This window comes from Megalops cyprinoides, chromosome 22 (genome assembly GCF_013368585.1).
Source record: "Megalops cyprinoides isolate fMegCyp1 chromosome 22, fMegCyp1.pri, whole genome shotgun sequence".
NCBI classification, from domain to species: Eukaryota; Metazoa; Chordata; class Actinopteri; order Elopiformes; family Megalopidae; genus Megalops; species Megalops cyprinoides.
In genome coordinates, this window is record NC_050604.1 from 26,250,802 (window position 1) to 26,271,775 (window position 20,974).

The following is a 20,974-nucleotide window of genomic DNA, read 5'->3' on the forward strand; positions in this document are numbered from 1 at the left end:
CCCAGTTCTCGTACAGCTCCAGGTTCTGGGGTGTGGGTGGAATCAGCCAGAACACCTGAGAGAGGCGGGGGGCACAGCAACACTGTGAGTAACACCGAACAAAGCAAAGCAAGCCCCCTGCACTGTAAACATTCTGAGACCTCCCCCCTGACACTCTCCGTGGGTTTCTGTTCAAATGGCACTGTGGGAAATGTAGTTTTTTGGGGGTTAAGGTTTTGTAGTCCGTTCTCACCTTGCCACCCCGCAGTATGTGGTACCAGACAGACGTGCCCCCGAAATCGATGTGGAAGTCTGTGTAGCAGCCCTGCACACTCATCAAACAGTACCTGCTCGGGAGACGGGCGAAAAGGAAGAGGTGAGGGAAGAGTAACCCAGCCTTCTGTGATTAAAGAGAGGGAGAGAGGAAGATGCACTCACTTCTGCACTTTGGGGTACTGCATGTCGATGATGGCGTTGGTGGAGTCTCTCTGCCGCTCCTTAAGGTGGCGAGGCCACATGTTGTCCACCCAGTCGATAAGATCTACCTGTACAGGAACATGCAGTGAGAGCGGCCAATAAATTCACACTACACTGCATTAACACTGCACTGAGAGAGAGGAGTAATACAGTACAGCACATTAACACTGCACTGAGAGAGAGGGTTAATACAGTACAGCACATTAACACTGCACTGAGAGAGAGGATTAATACAGTACAGTACATTAACACTGCACTGAGAGAGGGGTAATACAGTACACTACATTAACACTGCACTGAGAGAGAGGAGTAATACAGTGCACTACATTAACACCGCACTGAGAGAGAGGGGAAATACAGTACAGTATAGATACAGAGATGACTGGACACTGCAGTACATTAGCGCTACACTGAGAGAGAGAGTTAATGCAGTACAGTACAGATACGGTGACTGGACAGCAAGAGGCACACAGGTGTGTGTGTGGAGGTATAAAGCTTGCAGGAGGCACACAGGTGTGTGTGTGGAGGTATAAAGCTTGCAGGAGGCACACAGGTGTGTGTGTGGAGGTATAAAGCCTGCAGGAGGCACACAGGTGTGTGTGTGGCGGTATACAGTCTGCGTGGCTCACCGATGCTGGCCTCTTCACCAGGTTCTCCAGCTTGGTGTGGCTGAACTCCAGGCTGATGACGTTGTACAGCTTTTCCCTCTGCGCAGGTGGCGTCTCGTAGTACCGCCTCCACTGGGCCATGGACATCTCAATGCCCTTCTGCGTCGTCACATCCATCACATCAATCACCCTCCTGCTGCCTGCCTCACAGAGAGCGGGGATAGTGAGGGGACAGGAGGGAGACAGGCGGGAAAGAGAGGAAAAACAGAGAGAGGGGTACAGGAGGGAGACAGGCGGGAGAGAGAGGAAAAACACAGTGAGGGGGACAGGAGGGAGACAGGCAGGAGAGAGAGGATAAACACAGAGAGGGGACAGGAGGGAGACAGGCGGGAGAGAGAGGATAAACACAGAGAGGGGACAGGAGGGAGAGAGAGGAAAAACACAGTGAGGGGTACAGGCCATAAACCCAGATATACTCATCAAACCAAAGGCAAGAAATGAATTGAAGAGAAAGTGAGCGTGAGAGAGGGAGACTGAGAGACTGGCGCTTACCTACAAACACCTTGACATCGTTCACACTGAAGTCTGGGTCCGGCATCCTAACGGGGAGAATTCAAGGAAAACCTTTACATTTCAAAAACTCTGCTGTCAGCAGTGGGAGTAGCTTTTGTGCTGTGTGTCTGTGATCACATTTGTATACATTTACATTACAGAGTGAGGGGGGTTCAGGTATGGAGGGAGAAAGAGGAGGGGGAGAGACGTCATACTTAATGCCGAGTCCGTCTGGCTTCTCGAAGATGATGGGGTCCCTGAGCCCCTCTCTCTGGATGTACTCAAATGTGAAGTCTGCAGAAACAAACACACACACACACACACACACACACACACACACACAGTGAAAACACTACACTGCAGAAAGCCATACGGCTAACAAACACCACAAAGAGCAGCCCGACATGATGAAGAAAGCAAGGCAAGATGAACTACACAATGAAATGTAAACTCTTTCAGTGTTAAATGCATCCACCGACTCTTTACTGTTTATCTACAGACAGACCCCTTGCTCCTGTTTAAACGTTTGTTATAGATAGGGGGTAAGATGAAGCAGCCGAAGCACTCGTACATTAATGAGATGTTGTTTCTGCTGCTGGAATCTTTGGCTCAGGCACTGGTGTGCATAATGGCGTAAGAAACGCTGGGAGATCTGTCTCCTAAATGTAGACTGAATAGCACATCCGTAACTGTTTGTGAGCACACACCCCAGATTAGTCCATGGAGCGATCCAAGCAAACGCTTTCATTAAATTAATGAAACTTTCAGTAGGCCACATAACGAAGGCAACGCAGTGACACCAAGTTCGGGCTCTGACCTTTTCCCTCCATGCGCTTCACCCTATCAGAGCTGAATCTGTTGCTCTGCAGCTTCTCCTCCAGGTCAAAGGTCCTCTTGCCCTCGATCTCATCGTCCGAGATGCCATCGTCCTGGTAACGCCGCCGCGTGCCCGACCGCTGAGGGCAGGAAGAACAGTTCCACTCAAAACACACTGATTCCAGTTCTTTTAACGGTGTCGCAAGAATGATTCAGCAGTGAACAATGTTCAGTGTTTTATTCTCCGATAATTTCTAAATTTCTCTGTCACTCCTTGATTCATTTGATATATTTGTCTACACATCAGAAATATACAGGAGCCTAAGCGAACTGACCCACGAAATGGAAAAAAAGCCCAAGGGATGCAAAAGTAAGAGTGTTCTTAATACACAGCAGCAGAATGAACACACAGTCCCTGAGAATCTCAGGGGTGGAGTGCTGTATGGACCCAAGCCCCAGCAGGCTGAAATATTCAGCCTGGTCCAGCTCGGATTGCACTGTTGCTACAGCCAAAGAGTGGATTGGGCTGAATGATAACCAAATAATGTTAGTGTACATTTCCAATAAGAAAGACAATTGTATCCGAATCCTGAACAACACTGATAAAGGTCATGATTCTATGGAAAATATATGGACTAGAGATGCCAGGAATTCAGGAATGCAGCAGAAATTTTTGAATTAATGAATGGGGAAAAACTTCACTCCTCATTTAACCCCAATGGGAATTCATTTGTGCCTCGTGTGAATGAATATGCCATAGGCTGTTGCTTTGATATTAATACTAATGTTGCTGCACACACTCAACTCCCAGGGCTGAAAGAGGAGATTTGAGAGGGAGAGGGAGGAAAAGAGAGGGAGGGAGGGAGGGAGAGAGGGAGACAGAGGGATAGAGAGAGGGATAGAGAGAGGGGGGAGGAGAGGGAGAGAGGGGGGTGAGAGAGAGAGAGAGAGAGAGAGATATGTCTTTGCCCTATGCCTAATGCACCCGCCCCAAGGGCAAAACAGATGAGAGAGGGATAATCCATCCCTCCCAGTGCAGTGTCTCACTCCTCTCCTTCCATCTCTTCCACCTCAGAGAGGCCCTCTCCACATGCCCACACTCAACCCGGCCTTCCATCCATACAGGCACAGAACGACCGTCTCTAAAACTCTAATTACCCACGGTTCCCCATATTGGGCACCGACTGAAATGTCTTGCCAAAGCCAGTGCCGTTCTAAACGACATTTCTCAAACACTGGTGCTGTGGTCCCCTGTGTGTGCTTGCCCCTGCTCTATCTGTCACTTTACTTTGACTGAATAATAACCATTACTGGTTTAAAGAGGTACAAATTAAAAAGAAAATCTTTCACAAGCAACTTCGAGCAGATAGCCATCAACATGGCAAACCCCGTATCAGTGTTGGGTTAGCAGCTCGGTCGAGTCTAATGAAGCCATTAGTTCAGAGGGAATAAAACAGAGAACAGAGACTGAGTGGCCAAACACAAGGCTGAGTCACACGGCTCCCGGCGGCTCAGGCTGCGGCCTGCCGACCTGCCGACAGCATCCCGCTCCTCTCCAACCACACATCAACAGAGAAATACTCTGCATACCAACACACACACTAACACACACACACACACCAACACACACACCAACACACACACACACACCAACACACACACACACACACACACCAACACACACACACACACCAACACACACACACACACCAACACACACACACACTAACACACACACACACCAACACACATACACCAACACACACACACACCAACACACACACACACCAACACACACACACACCAACACACACACACACCAACACACACACACACACACACACACACACACACACACACACACACACACACACACACACACACACACACACCAACACACTAACGCATGCACACACAGATGGACACACGTGTGCACACACGCACACCACTGAGCAAGAATATTCAGAGAGTAAAGCAGGAGCGGTGACGTAGTGCAGTGGTCCTTCACAGGCATGTGAAGCTGCAGAGTCCTTCACCGTCCCTCCTTTCCCAGCACTGAGGCCGCATTTCACTGCAGACACTGCACTGCACCGGGTCTGAACTCACCCCATCCTCACTCTCACCCCATCCTCATCCTCATCCTCACCCCCATCCTCATCCTCATCCTCATCCTCACCCCCATCCTCATCTTCATCCTCACCCCCATCCCCATCCTCATCCCCATCCTCATCCTCACCCTCCAGCCGTAAATCACCCAATGCAAGGGCAGACTTAACAGCACTGCAGCATTACAAACACCACAGCTGCCAGTCCCTGATCTACACGGCATATCTACATCAGCTATCCGCCCAGCAGGCACTGTTTTTCAGCATCTCCTGCACTCTGCAGCCCACTAATCCTGCAGTATGCACTTCTGCGCTGCTGTAATGTATGGAAGCCGCCTCACTACAACGTGCAGAATGTGAAAAAGCAAAGGGCAAGCCCCGTCCCCCGAGTGCGCATCACATCTCTCTCTCTACGCAAAAGAAAAAAAAATCAATGACAAAATACCCTTTGCAACAACAGGCAACAGCAGTGAAAGGCAATGCCCACAATCTAGAGGCCTAGCAGTGAGGTTAGTGCCTGCCTACGGCGTCTCTGTGGCAGTGTGAAGAGACACTACACACCTCGCACCTTCAGTGTCACCATTCCTTCCCTCTTCTTTCCCTCCATCACTCCATCAGTCCCTCTCTGTGCCAGAGCTCCATCTCCTGCCTCCATCATCCCCTCCCTGAGAAAGGCCTGCAGTCGCTTCTCTGCCATCACTCTCCTCTGCAGCGTCTCCTCCCTCCCCCTCTCTCTGCACTCTGTCTGCATCCCTGCTCACATGGTCTCTCGCTCTCTCTGCACTCTCTCTCTCTCTCCTCTCTCTCTCTCTCCCTGCACTACCCCTCTCTCTCTCCTCTCTCTCTCTCCCTGCACTCTCCCTCTCTCCCTGCACTCGCTGTATAAAGTCAGTCTCCTCTCTCTTTCAGCCAAAGGTGTTTGAAACTGTCTTGCATGGCACTGTGATCTAAAGAAGCAAACCCAACTAAACTAAGGCTGAAACTAAACAGAAGGACTTGTAATATTACAGCGCTATATGCTGAATGTGCACACCCACACGGTCTCTCACCATCACTCCCGTTTCCTGAACTTCTCTCCCATGACAAACATTCGACCCCAAATCTGAGCTGAAAAAGCTCTTTAGCTATGAGCTTGTACTGAGTCTCAAAGGGGTGAAACAAAGTCAGCCCCAATAATCACAGCAACTACTCCCACCACCATTATACATGCGCCTGCTGATCTGGATCTTAATATCTACACTGCCTTTTCAAAACTACTGAATTAATTGACATTTTACAATTATAATTAAGCGTGAAGATGAACTAGAAAATGAAGTGTGGGTTGTTAACTATTACTACAAACTAAACTAATCAAAAGAGTGCAAAACACAATGTGTTCCACATAGCTAAACCTACTCCTCCCTTGAAATGTTTGGACAGTTGACTTTACACTTCATTTTAAAGAGGCAAAAGGGCATTAGTAGAGATGCCTATGAGAAGAATTAGACTCTTCTCTTAAATTTACTTTAGCGTTGCAAAAAATGAAACCAAGACACTGCATAGCATTAAGACTTGGCTGCAATCCTTGGGATAAAGAAATAAGAACAATTATTTCATACATTCCGTATTGTTTCTAATGTATGTTCAGTTATTAAAGTATTCCGCTTCTAACATTCAGATTTGAGGTATCCGATAGTCATACCCATATATGGTCATTTAAAATATTCTCCTTGTGAAACAGTATGGTGGGTTAATCTAGAATGCTGTTCCTCTTTTACATTCTTTACTGTTGAGTTGTGCAAATGTACAAGGGGACAAATAAATTCACTTCAATTGTGTATGAACAGAAACTATAAATAATTTTTGTTTTTACAATGTCCCTGAGAAAACGGGTTTTATATATGTAGCTCCACATGTATGCTCAGATTTGGATCGTAAAAAATTTCCATCTTTAAAAAAAAAAAAAAAAGACTAAAACAATTTGGCATGGAGAGATCCTGTTAAAGCTCTGTCATTTTGAGCATATGAAAATGTATAGGCAGAAATTAATGTATATAATGAATGTAATGTAATTACCACAGTTTACACAGCATGATTAGTCAATCTGTATGTTACGGAATGTTTCAGTCATTCAAGTACAAACACTTTCTTTTTCACACTTTCCAACCTCAGACTTAGCGACTTTGAGCCTAAGCAGCCTCTGAGTTTCACAAACGCCCCCTCTTCTGACCGGCCTGATTCTCCATGCATCTTTTTCTACAATTCACTGCCACACACACACAAAGTAAGAGCACGCTCAGGCCCAGCCCTCATTCACTGTACCCTAATTACTGTAATTAACCTGCCCTGTCCTTTCTCCCGTTCTCCGTCACTCAATGGCAGCTAATTGTGGGGGAGTTGAAAAGATGTCCGGACACACCAGAAGCAGCTCTCCCCTCCTGGGGTGAGCCGAACGGGGGAGAGCAGGGCTAATCAGCTGCCATCCCGGTGGGACTCAGTCCAACAGGGATTCCAGCTCTGTCTCCAGCAAGTTACACTCTCAGAATTGGGGAGGTAAGATAAATACGCCCAATCAAGACAGCGATAAACTGAAGCCGCTGGTCAAGGCGTGCAACAGGAAGCAAAGTCTACAGGTATTATGGCAGTCTGCGAGGTGTGGTTCTGCATTACATCATGGAAATTATGCTCTGTGTTGTCAACATTTTTGATATCATACCCATGCTGGAGAGTGATGCTTCACCTTGAATTGTGTGAATTCTGATGTGACAGATCACTGCTGGACCCTGAGAGTCTCACTCAGACTGATAAACGTTGCCTCTGTGGATCCCTGGCACACTATCGTATTTTTGATTCCTATGGTGCTCATAAACACAACGCTGTTCTGTTACATATACAAAATGTGCATAATGAGACAGAATTACTTTGGTAGCGAGTTTACCATAACTGTACCCAAGGAAGCAGCAACATCGTAAACCCTTTGAGCGATATTAAGCCTGGTGAAATTAATCATTAATACCCCAAACCAACCAAACAGTGGGGCTGTACAGTACCTTTTACTTTAAAAAGTGAATAACAACTCTCTTCAATGATTAGCACTAGGCAGCAGTAGATTGTAGGGTCGTCCCATGTGTAATGGGATGGAGTTTTGAATGAACGGGGAAAGTTGTCACATTCAGCTGTCCTGTAGCGATATGGACATGCCAAAATGTCTGATCCACATGGTAAATAACTATGTGCCGAAATCGCGACCGCATCTTCCGTACATCAAAAATGACATTACCTTCAGGGACACCTGGGTAGGCACAACAACTGCCAAAAAACACTACACCAATTAATCGAGTCTCAAAAATGATTTACTAAATTAAATACAACTGCTACGTTCGCACCTCTGCGTGACAGAAATATATGGCACTTCCAGGGCAATGTGACATTACTGTCGCCTCTGACAGAAGCGCGCCGCGCAGCAGCATCGCCCCGGCGCCGCGCAGCTGCAGGCAGGGGCTGCCCGACCCGCTCCACATGGCTCTGCACGCAGCTCAAAACAACTACATCATTACCACTTACACTAGTTAGTCTGGATAACCAGTTAACTAACCAGCCTGGAAATATCAGATTACTTTTAACACTTCCTGGAGCTTTAAGAAAGATCCCCTGTGCTGTTCCACTTCGCCTTCTGTCCGTCCATGTTCACCTTAACCATGTCACACCTGACACGGCGAGGGACAGAGCTGCTTCAGGCTGAAGTTTAAACGCTAACGCGCGTCTATCGCCATGCCAACACGCAAGCCACGACAGCTACACAGCTCGCTGGCCAACTTTTCTCACTTATCAACAAAAGCAGATTCTATTTTGTGATTAAGTTCATTAAAATGACTACAGTTGAAACGCACTTTCATTTATAAAGACACTTCGCACAAGGACAAAAACATGACATATCACTTACCAGTCGCTTGCTGTATCGAGGACGGGCGTCTTCCATGATCAATATAAAGTTGGGCAGTAGCGTGCTAGATGACTTATTCCCACGGCGTTCACTGGCAAAAACTCTCCAGTATTTTACTTACTGGTATGATTATTTAAGTACGTTCTTGATATACCTATGCGTGGTGGAAAATAAACATAGCAAGCAGCGAAAGAAACAAACTATGGTTAAGAGCGTGGCCCAAGCTAGTTACCCAGTCAGCTAGGTCGCCAGCTATCGAAATGACAGAAGCGCAGCCACACGAGTCGCACAGCCGAACATTGTACCCACTACAAATTAAAAATATCCGTTATAAAAAATAATGAAATTCTATAAAAATATAAATTCTTTACAATATACACGGAACTGTCTAAGTTAGCTCGCTGGCTAGCTAACTAGCCCGCACTAAAAGGAAGCATTGCAAAGCCCCACACAAAAACGAATTCGAGAGAACGTAACAGCTAGCTCCGTTACGCCGTTAGCGCGTTAGCAGCCCCGCTGGATTAAGGCAGCAGCAGCCGCCAGCCGCTCAGGAGCGGTGTGTTTGCCCCGAACGCTGCGGTGTTAATGTCACCGCGCTCCGCCGCTGCCCCGCCGCTGCCCCGCCGCTGCCGCCGCCGCGCCGCCACCGGGACTGGCGCGAGAGAAGTTGTCCTAACGTTACACCTCGCGTGCCAACGCGAGCTGTTCGGCTAGCGAGCTTTCACGAGACGGAACGTCCAAGTTTAAAATCCAACGGCAGCTATTATTTAGGAAGAACTTTCAGTCGCTTCAGACGGAAAAGTCCCGCGGCGCGCCGGCCTACACGTTACCCCGCAAATCCCAGAAACCGCGCTCCGAGTTCAGCCCGAACGTATCTCCTCTTACGCGAGTATTCTGGCGTTTTAAATCGCTGTTGTTGGTGTTATTATCCGATAAAGTTAATGTGGTCCGCCACTCGCCGCCATTTTCAACTCGTCACAAAACAGCACTAGCCTCCTACGAAAACCCGCCTCCGGCCATGGAACAATCCAATCATTGACGAAAACAAGGCAGCCGGCGATATTTTCATTGGTCCATCATGATGCCACTCTGAGGGGTAAATTGTTGAAAAGGATTGGACGTATAGACCAAAAAAAGTTTAGTAGTGGGTAGAAGACCAATGGCAGTTCAGATGAAAAACAAAATGGGTTCTCACTGATGGGAAGTTCCTGTCAATCAACGAAAGAGAAGACACGATTGGGTAGAATGCCAAAACGGGATCATTGAGGCCACCAATCGGCGTACAGTCCTCTTGGTGTCATCTGTATGGGCAAAATTTGTTATTCAACGACCACACCGGTAGAATGTTTTATTCAACAAGTATTAAACGCGTTGAATTCTGATTGGTTTAATGTGGCAAATAGAGAATTCTGGCCAATGACAGCTGAATATGTGTACGAAGTTGAACGTGCGCTGCCTCCTCGCTAGTCCAGATGGCTGGTTCCTGTACTGACCGTTCACAACAGGCTGAAGATAAATGTGTGCGCCTCGCCATTGGGCCCCCATTTCTTTAACTGTCCACTGGCGTAAAAAGCCCGCCCTTCAATGGGAGTTTAAATTCACGGCCCGAACGCTGATTGGCTACCACCTGTAGCCGCTGATTTCAATTGGATATTGTGGTCTGTCAATTGTGCCGCCACACACAGACGGAAAAGGAAGCGAGGTGCAGCGCTACCGTAATCGAAGTGCTGCTTATTAATCTAGTTGCTTTCGAAAATATCGTTTCCGTAATTCAGTGTGAACTCTTCAGACCATACACAGACTTCAGATAATGGAGAAACAGACAGTCAAGGGGAAAGACATAACCGATGACAAAACAGTACATGGACTCAAAGTTGAATTGAGTTTTGTCTTTAATTACACAAGGATCATCAACAGACATCGCTACAGAAACTGAAATCAATGCTGTAAAATAGAAAGGCCCTTATAAACATTGTATCTATGATACCGCTACTAATAGATTATCACAGGAGAGTGAACACACACAAACGTACACATACACACCGATGCCTGGTCACTTCGCTGCAAACTCAGCAGAGCTGATCAATTCATTTCGGAAGAAGTTCAAGGGCACCGCTTCAATGTGTGCCCATTTGGCGCATCATTTTTTAGTGTAGTTTTTATTCACATAGTTGTGAAGAAGAATTAAAATTTGATATTATTGATTATATCACTAATTGTAGTATTTATTGTGCAGAGTTGCAGTGGTGGATAGGTACCATTTCCACATACATGTTTCATTATATTCACCGTTATCATATTCATCACGAAGTTACTTAAAAAAAAAAAAAACAATCTGGCATCTGAGTGTATTCTTGTTGAGGGTGTGAGTTCAGTTACTGCTAAACTAAGCTTTGCATTTCCTGTCTTTTACATGGAGAACCAATTCAGGTCCCATCCAGAGAGAACAGAAACAGAGGGTGAGTGAGAGGTGACAGTGAGGAGAGAGAAGACTGAATTTCAAAAAAAAAAAAAAAAAAAAAGAGAGAGAGAGAGATAAGTTCCAGACAGACCAATAGGCATGGATCTCTCTCTGCTAACAAGATCTAACTCATTTTTCAAATCAATTATGCTGTCGGTCCAGGGAGGGTGGGGGTCTGTACACCTGCAACAGAGGAACAGAAATAAGATACTGTAAGAGAAATGCTTCGGCATTAAACACAAACTACATCTGCGCTACGGAAGATCAGGTGAAAAACATGATGCACAGAAAAGCCATGAGGAACAGGATGCGGAGCTTCACAGAACGTGGAACTCTGGACAGCATTAGCTCTTTACCTGCAGATTTTATGTCAAGAAGCTGTAGATAACCGATCCCAGGACAATGGCGAGAATGACACAGCACAACATGATCATCATTTTCTTCTACAGAGGGGGAAAGACACAGAGAGAGATGTGAGAGAAAGGGACATGGTGTGGAGTAGTGAGATTTAGGGACAGAGAGAGTGGGGAAAGGGAAAAAAATGGGATTGCAAGAGAGAACAAACAATGCCAATAGTGCAAAAAAAGGTTCCAAGCTCAGAATGGAATAAATTTTGAGTCCATTTTGAAATTTTTGACACTTTTGCCAGGATTTAACCACCCATTTCCTGTGAGGGAAAACAAACTAACAATCTAACATGAACCATCATTAACCTTTTGACCCTATCTCAGTCGATGCAAGACCATAATAATGAACAGACTGAGGAAGAACATTCACAAAAAGGAGCCCACATCCTTCAGAATGATGATACAGGCCTCAGCCCCACCGAGGTCCAGGGGTGAAGGGAGACGAGGGAAGCAAAGGGACAGCCAGGGTTTAGGGGGGTAATGAGAGGGAGGGGTACTATCAGTGAAGAGGGACACACAGAGTGTGCATGCGTGTGTGTGTGTGTGTGTGTGTGTGTGTGTGTGTGTGTGTGTGTGTGTGTGTGTGCGTACAGGTGCTGAGTGAGGGAGACCTAACTGTCTGCGCTGTCTGTTTAATATTGCCATTTACAGATGCACAAACACTAATATCATTGGGAATACTGGGAAAATTATATGGAAAGAAATATATGGTATTTGCAAGGTAATGTTAATCACTGTGTGAAGGACAGAGAGACTGCTGGAAATGAAGAGGAAGTACTGGACAAATACTGAAAATGTGGAGATTTTAAACTGAATACATGAAAGAGTTCAAAACATAACATCACCACTGAAATATTAGTCATTTAAAAATATGCAATGTAAAAATATGTTAACCATTGAACAAATTCTTTAAAGCTGGCCTGCTATGTTCCAATTACTAATCTTTCATGCAGTTCTGTCATAAGCACAGTTCTCAGAAGAGGTATGGCAGGAAGTTTTGATTGGCTTAGCTCCAGGGAAGGCAGAAGGGTAGGAAAATGAGGCAAAGTGAGGCCTCTGGAGGCTGGCCATTGCGGTGACAGTGGCATGTCACAGGGCTGTTCCCCTCAGCAGCGTGTGAGAGACGGGGAGGAGGGACTGAGGGGTGGATGGATGGAGCGGGACAAACCCAGGCACCGTCCCGTACACGGTGGGTGATGTTCACTGGGCTGTGGTATGTAATAGCAGTGTGTTTCGAGTTTCCACTTTTTTTATGAGTACCATAACATTCTGTGAAGTTTCCCTTCCAGTTTAGATATAGACGCAGTGCTCGGTCAGAAGTGGTGGGCAGGTTCTTAGGAGGAGGAAGGAATTGTGTCCTCCTACATCCAGTATAAGGAAACAGACACTGCAGAGAGGGGGGCAGGGAAGGAGGTTTCACTGCTCCGCACAGGAGGTGTGGTCTCCCGACGGGGGTCGCTGTCAGCACAGGGAAGGAGGTTTCACTGCTCCGCACAGGAGGTGTGGTCTCCTGCCGGGGGTCGCTGTCAGCACAGAGAAGGAGGTAGCGACGAACAGACAGATGGACAGATAGATGGAGGCTGCAGGTTGGGCTGGAAACTCTGTTTTTGTAAGGAGTCTGTGACAGAGGGATGGGAAGCAGAGCACTTACACTACCATCAGCCTCTACACAGGGACAGAAACAAGAGGCTGTCAGCATCTGGAAACACCGAGGTTTCTCCCACAGACTAACGCAAAAAAAACACTCAGCCAAGATACCACTGTGGCTGCGGGAACCCTACTGCACACCAGAAGCACACGCTTTCGTCCTGCATTCATCAGCTGGGTATTGCTACACAATCCACTCACAAAAGCTACACTCCCTCCACGCCCCTGTGGCACATTGCGGTTTCTGCAGTGTGAATGCCTCTCTGCTACCTGCACCACCACACACCTCCTCCCACCTGGGACGGAGAAAATTTCATTGCTGCCTTCCACCGCAACATGCTGTGCTAACACACGTCACATTTTACAACACCGACAAAGCCTAGTTTTAATCATTCTGCTTAGAACGCTAATTTCAAAGGCTTTGGATTTTCAACACAGCCGCGTAAAACCTGGCATCATAATTTCAGAAAAGTGCCCTCAAAGCCGACTGCAAGCTTTGTGAGGACATAATTAACACTGGGATGGTCTCCTGTGGCAGAATGTGGGAAGATCAGGCCAGATCACGCTAGATTAGGGGCCACTGATTTAAGTCACAGATGAGCCCAGTGCACATTTGCCCCCTGAGAGATTTTGCAAAGCCCACATACCCTGCACAACACAGCTGTATTCAAAGACACGCAGAGATGCTGATCCCAACATTTACCCAACACAAAAAAGTGAGTAAAAGAGTAACAAACAACAGCATGAGTTAGTGTCCTAATGCAAGTCCAGGAACGTTACGTGCCATTTATTCTAATTCTATCACTTCTGATAATACTCTAATGAGCTGAATTTTCCATTAAAAAAAACAGAACAAAACAAAAAAACTGTTCCACACTGTGGGGAGCAGCAGGGTTTATGCAAACTCAGCACACATGTGCAGCGCAAATCCTCTGTGAAGGTTGATCAGAGGGTTCATGGAATGTGATCATGGCGGGAACTCTGGCAGGGGAGGATAAAGGGTTAAGTTGCTTGGGGATTAATGAGGATAAGGGGTTAATTCGAGTGGGTATTATGAGTGGGGGTGGGGTGGGCACTCTCTGTGCCACTCACCCTGCGAGCCTCGGCCTGAAACTTGACCGCTTTCTTGGTGTCAGCCACCGCCCGCTCTACGAAGCCCACGGACTGGTCCATGTTACTCTCGATCCTGTCAATCATGCCACCCTGACAGGAAGAGGAGGGGCCAAGGAAGCGGTGGAGGGTGCCAGAGAAACAGTGAGAGGGCAGACAGTGGACACAGGAAATGAAAAGATGACATGGAGAGGGAGGAAAGGGGAGGGAGTAAAGGAAGAGAAAATTGGATCAACTGAGCCAAAGGAAAGAGGGGTGCCTAGAAACACTGACAGGATCACAGTAGCCTCATATCCATTGCAACTGACTGGCCTCATATCCATTGCAACTGACTGGTGCAGATTCTTGAGGCTGTTAGTTATCTTATGATCTAACCAGCCAGCAACATTGCCCTACACAATAAGACACATATAGTAAGCTATACAGTTGTCCGTGTCTGTTTAGTTCCCACTATTGAAAAAAAAAACTTTTTTAAAAAAGTTTTTAAATATGTGTTTTATGAAAGCCAGACATGACCTGAAAATGTGTACTATGATGATTCTGGAAGCCTTAGAGCCTATTTACCACTGGAAACAAACCAAGAGCAGAGGAGAAATGCAGGGTTTGGTTCTCTGATCAGCTCGGGTACAGTACCTTACATGCTTCGGTACCTGACAGTACTGGAGGTCTCCACTTTGAGTATTACAGCATGACCTACTGATCTAGTGACCCGGGTCTTTAACTCCTCCACTATGTCAGCCTGAAAAACAGACCCAAAACGTGCAGACACAATGAGATGCACTGAACTGTCTCATTTACACACTAGCAAAAAAACAGAGCCTGAAACAGCACACCTCTATCAACAACAGGAATGGGAGCACTCACCTTAGAGTTGTCTTCCCCTCAGGAAGCATTAAATGATCAAGAAAATGTCTGTGGTTATACTGAAGCACCTGGATTCATAGCTTCATAGAGTGAAAGTCAATACGCTGCTTAGCAAATAAAACTCACTGAGCTATACACACACTCACTGACTACACTGAAGTATAAAGACACAGAAAGCTGGAGACAATGAGAGAGACCATGAAATACCTGCACATGTAGAGAGACAGACAGACAGACAGGGGGAGAAAGCCTGTGATGCAGACAGACAGATATGTTCAGGCATACAGCAGACACACAGACAGGTACCTGGTTCTCCACCAGCATGGCGATGTCCACAAACATGTCGTGCAGCTCCTTGATGCTGCTCTCCAGGCGTACGATGTCCTTGTGTCGAGCTTCAATCTCACTGAGCGCCTGCTTTGAGATGCCCGAGTCTACAATCTACAGACAGGAAAGGGTTAAAGCACACACACAATGACACACAGAGGGACGTACTACAGCACAGTAACACACACAGCACATTTACACACACACACACACACACACACACACACAGCACATTTACACACACACACAATATGTATGCCTAGTCTCATATGTACACACACACACACACACACACACAGCTGTGTGAGAGTACATTACCCCTGCAGTGAACACCGCTGCGTTCCCCCCCTCCAACATTTCCTCCAGTTCTTCATCGGTCGTGACTTTACCGGCTGCAGAGGAGGCACAGGAAAGGGTTAATACTGAAATGGCATACACTTCACTGACACAGTGTAGCACCAACACACAATTTCAGTCTCACACTGTAGCACTGAAATGCCTGCATGCTCGAACAATGAGGAATTGTACTGAACTGACGTGTTTACACACTTGCACAGTGTAGCACCCATTGATGCATAGATCTCCATTTAGTAGTCCTGAGCTACACTAAAGCATACTGAACTGTCCTGAACCGTACTGAAGCTTACTGAACTGTACTGAAGCATACTGAACTGTTCTGCTTCCGAAATTCAAAACAACTGAAGCAACTGGTGGGGGGTGGATTATGACTAATTTTATTTTTATTTTTTATGACTAATTTTTAAAATCAGTCTTCAGTCTTTTAAAATCAGTCTCTCTGTTCCAGGGTGTTTATTTGGTCTGCTGTGCGAGAGGATGTCTGTTCTGAATAAAACTAAAACATTAATTCATCAAAGCAGATGAAATCAAATAAAATCATAAAATTCATTAAAATACAACTAAAATGGTAAAAGTCAATAAAAAGCACATTTGTGTAAATAAGTTTTTAAAAGGAATTTAAAGGAAGTAATGTACTAGACTCTGTACAGAGCCAGAGAGGTGCTGGAGGAAATAGAGTTCTTGGCGCACCAGAGAATGGGCTAACCAGCTTATATGTAGAATGTAGCTTAACCAGAATGTAGCTTAACCGGGTTGCCAAGAACCCAGCTGTAACAGATATTCTGCAGATACCACAGCCCTGGATGAGCAACCCTGCAGACACTGCAGCCCTCCAGGACCAGGGCAGAGTAGCCCCGCAGACACTGTGACCCACCAGGGCCAGCATAGAGTGACAGAGTGACTTACTAATTTCCAGTTGTCTCTGGATTCGCCCTTTGCTCCTCTCCCTGAAGTCCACCTGTGCCTCGTTATACTTGGTCATCACTTCCACGAACTTCCTGGCCAGCACGGCATGCTGGGAGGATGAGATAGGGAGAGAACTGTGTCAACCCAGCCGCACGCACACGAGGTTGGTCAGAGCGTGCTGTGGTGACAACGCCCTCCCTGCCCTCAGGTACCTGCGATTTCCGGATCCGCATGTCGGCTGACACTCTCTCTTCGTTTGTCTCCAGATTCCGCTCGATACCTGCCACACAGCAACAGCACATCAACAACATGGGAAACTGCGATGCATTACATTACTGTCATTTAGCAGACACTCTTATCCAGAGCAACTTACATAGGTTACAATTTTCACGTTATCAATTTATACAGCTGGATATGTAATCAGGCAATTCTGGCTTAAGCACTTTGCCCAGGGGTGCAGCAGCACTGCCATAGTGTGGAATCGAACCAGGAACCTTTCGGTTACCAGCCCTGCAACACCATGCTAAGCTGCACAAAAGTTATATCTGAATCATTAATTCACTACCCCTGCAAAGCAGAGTGAGAAACTATAACACTGTGAAAATGTGCAGAGAGAAAGTAACTCTTTAGCTTGTTGCGAGCGTTGTTGGCCAGTTTTTTGATTTCGTTGGTAACAGCTTCCAAGTCATCTTGTATTTCTGAGGAACGAGAGAGAGAGAGAGCATTAGATAGCTGGAGAGAGGACAGGGATATGAAAACATATCTATTATGTTTTTCCATGGAATGATAAAAACAGGCAAAGAGGACACTGGAGGAAGAGAGGAGACAGAGGCAGTATGCTAGGGGATAGGGTTTGGGAGAGGGAGAAAAGAGAGAGAGTGAAAAAAGGAAGGCATGGTGTGTGTATGTGTCTGTCTGTCTGTGTGTGTGTGTGTGTGTGTGTGTGTGTGTGTGTGTGTGCGCGCGCGTGTGTGTACTCTGGTCTGGCGTGGGAGCAGACAGAATGACGGAGTAGAGCTTCTTGACTTCGACCACATTCTCGTCTATCTTGTCGATGCTTATTCGGATCTCCTCAATCTGTGGCAGAGAGACAGAGACGCGTCCACCGTGTGTACTGAGGACACACAGACACAGCACTGCAGACACACACGTGCCGTACAGACACACGTCATTATGTGTACAGTACATGTAGACAACATTCAAGACACCACACACACACGCACACTGCACGTACAATACAATATGTGTAAAGCAACAAGTGTGAAGTACAGTGTAGTACAGACGTGATGTGCATTAGCGCAGTACAGACTTGTGATGTGCATTGGTGCAGTACAGAAGGGTTACCTGGGAGAAGAACTCGTCCATAAAGGCCGCATTGTCCACTGCAACCTGAACCTCCTCTGTGTCATCTCTGTCACATGTCTGCAGGGAGACAGACATGACATCATCAGCAGCTCACACACAGAGCAGCTCCTGCTGCTTCACTTCCTCCAGGGTTTTTAAAATAAACAAAAAAAGTTATCTGAAGAAATCAAAGGGACATTAACGGTAACATGGTGTGTGAGACGGAGGGAGAATGAACTGAGGCAGGATGTGGCTGGAAAGGTTTGGAGCTGATCCTGACCTCTATGGGCTGAAACAGTGTGATGTACAAGCACACTCCCCGGGCAGAATATCAGCACATCACAGGATTGCTGCCCTAAATTATAATTCATAATTTCATAATCATTACCCATAAAATCCTGTCTTTCAGTGTCAAGGTTTTTCAGAGTCTCATCTGGGGACTGAACACACAACCCTCCAGCGCTAGGGGTGACATTATAACTGCAAAACCACTGAATCACCTCAAAACATCCTGCAGTTATGCACAAAATTTTCAGATTATTGTAAAAGTGGGATTTCTGCTGTGTTTTTTTTTTTTTAGTGCGGCTGTGCTGAAAGATCCACCTTCCATGGGTTGACAAATAAGAGGCATCTCTGGAGCTGCTTTTTCCCCACACATAAAACAAGGGCCACAGAGCCATCTTCCTTTGCTTGTTGGCTGGTCTCTGCTCGCATTCCACCCGCTGGCGTTGCTCAGAGCGATCATGCGTGCCCATGAAGCCCTGCGTCTGACATCAGCGCATGGCGTAAATGTGCTGCAGATTAGCGGTATGGTTAATGAAGACGCAGAGGCTCTCTGGGATTAGCATGTAGCATTACTCACAGCCCAGGCCACACCACCAGCTGGAGCTGGAAACACGCTGATCGGGATCAGCTCTCTACTGCAGACATATCTGTCCTACTCCCTCCTTCCTTCCCTTTCCCCATCCCTCCATCTCCCACACACAGACGCTTCGCCAGCCTGTGAGCGATGTGTTGTGTGAGCCTGGTTCTTCCTTACACATTTTGCCCTGCCCCCCATCTGTCAGTCACTCCGTGCGCACGTGGTGATTGGTCAGAGGGAGAGCAATTCACGTCATGGAGTCTCTCATTCAGTGGGTCCGTATAAACGTTCCGTGTCCTCATGGCAGTGAAGAGCTCAGGAGCAGCAGTCTTCAGACAGCACGATGCGTGTCGTCATGGAGAGGGCTTCATTTGTGATCAACAAAGTTCCAGTCACTATTGGAAGGATTCCAGGCAGTGTTCCTGCCCTAACATATTAGTCCTGGTTTTGGTTGGCTATGTAATCTCAGCACTTAGATTAGATAGATTAGATGGCCACATTGAACACAGTTGGTCATGATTCAGTTTGAGTTTCAGTCTGGGGCATTGAAGCAATACAGTCCAACCAGTCTAATAGACAGATGCTTCTAGCTGACTGCCAGGTTATAGCACAAAAATATTACATATATGGACGAATTCTACATTTAGATGTAGTCTTAAATCAAGCCCCAGCTACACCACTTCCTGGGTATTTAAACTGAGCTGTGCACCACTACCAGAGGATAACTGAAAAAATGGCACTTTAAACACCTCAGAATTCCCCACAGTTCCTTTGTCCATATCAGACGCAGGGCTCCCTCCTTTGGCATGCAGTCTGGAGGTGCCTACTCTGAGGAGTCACAGGGGTACCTCTTAAAACAACATCATCAGCAGACAGTACTGATTTTTTCTATCCCTGCATGCCAATGCTTCAGCTACAGGAAATGAAGTTCCAAAAATATTATGTAATGCGGAAAATGACGGGCGCAAGAGTCTCTCACAGCGAAACACAGTAAAAAGCCACACAGTCAGGGCCTGACCCCGTCTCCAGCGTGCATGTGCCTACTCCGGAATAACAGAGCGCATAACAACCATAACAATACATTACGATTACTTTCATAACCAGAGGTAATCTGTGACCTGTTGTGCGTTCGAGATGGGGGAAAAAAAGAAAAAAAAGAGTCCCATCACACTGGCAGAGGATAAACGAGTGACCATATGCCCCAGGGATCAAAAAGAATGAGAAGAAAAAAAAACAATCCCCGTCTTTCCTCTTTTCCTAATCGCTCTGGCCGGCACCCCTCCCCCTCTCCTGGTGTCCCGTCGAGCCCCCCTCTTTCCCCGCGCTTCATTCATGGAGCCGCTGATTGACACTCGCTCTGTGCGAGTCATTTTAAGGACATTCGAACGGAAGGGGAAAAAGGTGAGAGAGAGAGGAGCGCGGAGCGACACTTACGTTACCGGGCCGAGGGACACCTGCTCGGATTTCGTGCACCTCACTGGCTGCCGTGACATCGGAATTATAGTTTTCAGTCACGCTCCGTGCGGACACGGCTGCCACGGTCGCAGACCGTTAAACTCCGCACTAAGCAACTTAAATATAAGATGAAAACTAAAGTCCACGCCATTTTTTTTTCAAATATTTTCTCATTTAAATCTTTGAGCTCGGCAATCTTTTTTTTCACCTTACACGAATGTTTTCCATGAAAATGGAACAATACAAAATGATAATAATGATGTCAGCACCAATAAAGTATTCAATTCTCTCCAGAAACAGCTATTTAAAACTTTTAATGAAAAACATATAAAGATTAGTAATACATTTGAATGCAGTTACCTGCATGTATCTGCTTCAAATCTCATTCATAAGCATTCGGTTGATTCATCTGAACACAGACACCGGCGAACATTTGCGAGTGTGACCTATCATTTATCTTACTCAGCAGGTCAAATCGATCGTTGAAGGTATGTTAAATAACACAGTTCAACAACACGTCTGCATTATGAACCATACGAGGGAATCAGAAATGCATCCATCGGAAATGTGTCCATCGGTCTAACTCTGCTTTTAGTCATGGAATCCACAGCAAGTCAAACAACAGAGAAACTTACCTCTTTGAGTTGTTGCAAACGATCTTTCATTCTGGAAACTTTTAAAGCACAGTAGTGATGAAAAAAACTTACAGCTACCTCGTAATCTTTAAAAAATAACAACCACTCCCAAGACTGTGCTGTGACAATATGCAGAACTT

The 20,974-nt window shown here is 46.4% G+C and overlaps 2 protein-coding genes across 3 annotated transcripts in view; both read right to left on the reverse strand.

Annotated features, from left to right (window-relative positions):
• The window catches only part of kdm2aa (lysine (K)-specific demethylase 2Aa), a 22,408-nt gene extending 13,557 nt beyond the window's left edge, over positions 1–8,851 (reverse strand). For both annotated transcript variants that reach the window (XM_036517310.1, XM_036517309.1), the window contains exons 1-8: positions 8,460–8,851; positions 2,434–2,572; positions 1,832–1,910; positions 1,617–1,663; positions 1,086–1,264; positions 418–524; positions 233–326; positions 1–55 (exon numbers count right to left, since the gene is read on the reverse strand). The exon at positions 1–55 is cut by the window's left edge and continues 99 nt beyond it. In XM_036517310.1, the coding sequence (XP_036373203.1) occupies positions 1–55; positions 233–326; positions 418–524; positions 1,086–1,264; positions 1,617–1,663; positions 1,832–1,910; positions 2,434–2,572; positions 8,460–8,495 (736 nt within the window). In that variant the 5' untranslated portion in view covers positions 8,496–8,851. The remainder of the gene's footprint in view (positions 56–232; positions 327–417; positions 525–1,085; positions 1,265–1,616; positions 1,664–1,831; positions 1,911–2,433; positions 2,573–8,459) is intronic.
• A 2,181-nt stretch (positions 8,852–11,032) lies between these two features.
• zgc:165520 (uncharacterized protein LOC571872 homolog) lies at positions 11,033–20,864 on the reverse strand. Its single transcript, XM_036517371.1, has 11 exons — positions 20,835–20,864; positions 17,883–17,960; positions 17,516–17,615; positions 17,162–17,236; positions 16,751–16,818; positions 16,539–16,647; positions 15,594–15,667; positions 15,255–15,389; positions 14,067–14,177; positions 11,277–11,363; positions 11,033–11,103 (listed from the first exon to the last, which is right to left on the reverse strand). The coding sequence occupies exons 1-10, from the start codon at positions 20,862–20,864 to the stop codon at positions 11,286–11,288; spliced, it is 858 nt and encodes a 285-aa protein (XP_036373264.1). The 3' UTR covers positions 11,033–11,103; positions 11,277–11,285.
• Positions 20,865–20,974: the final 110 nt, after the last annotated feature.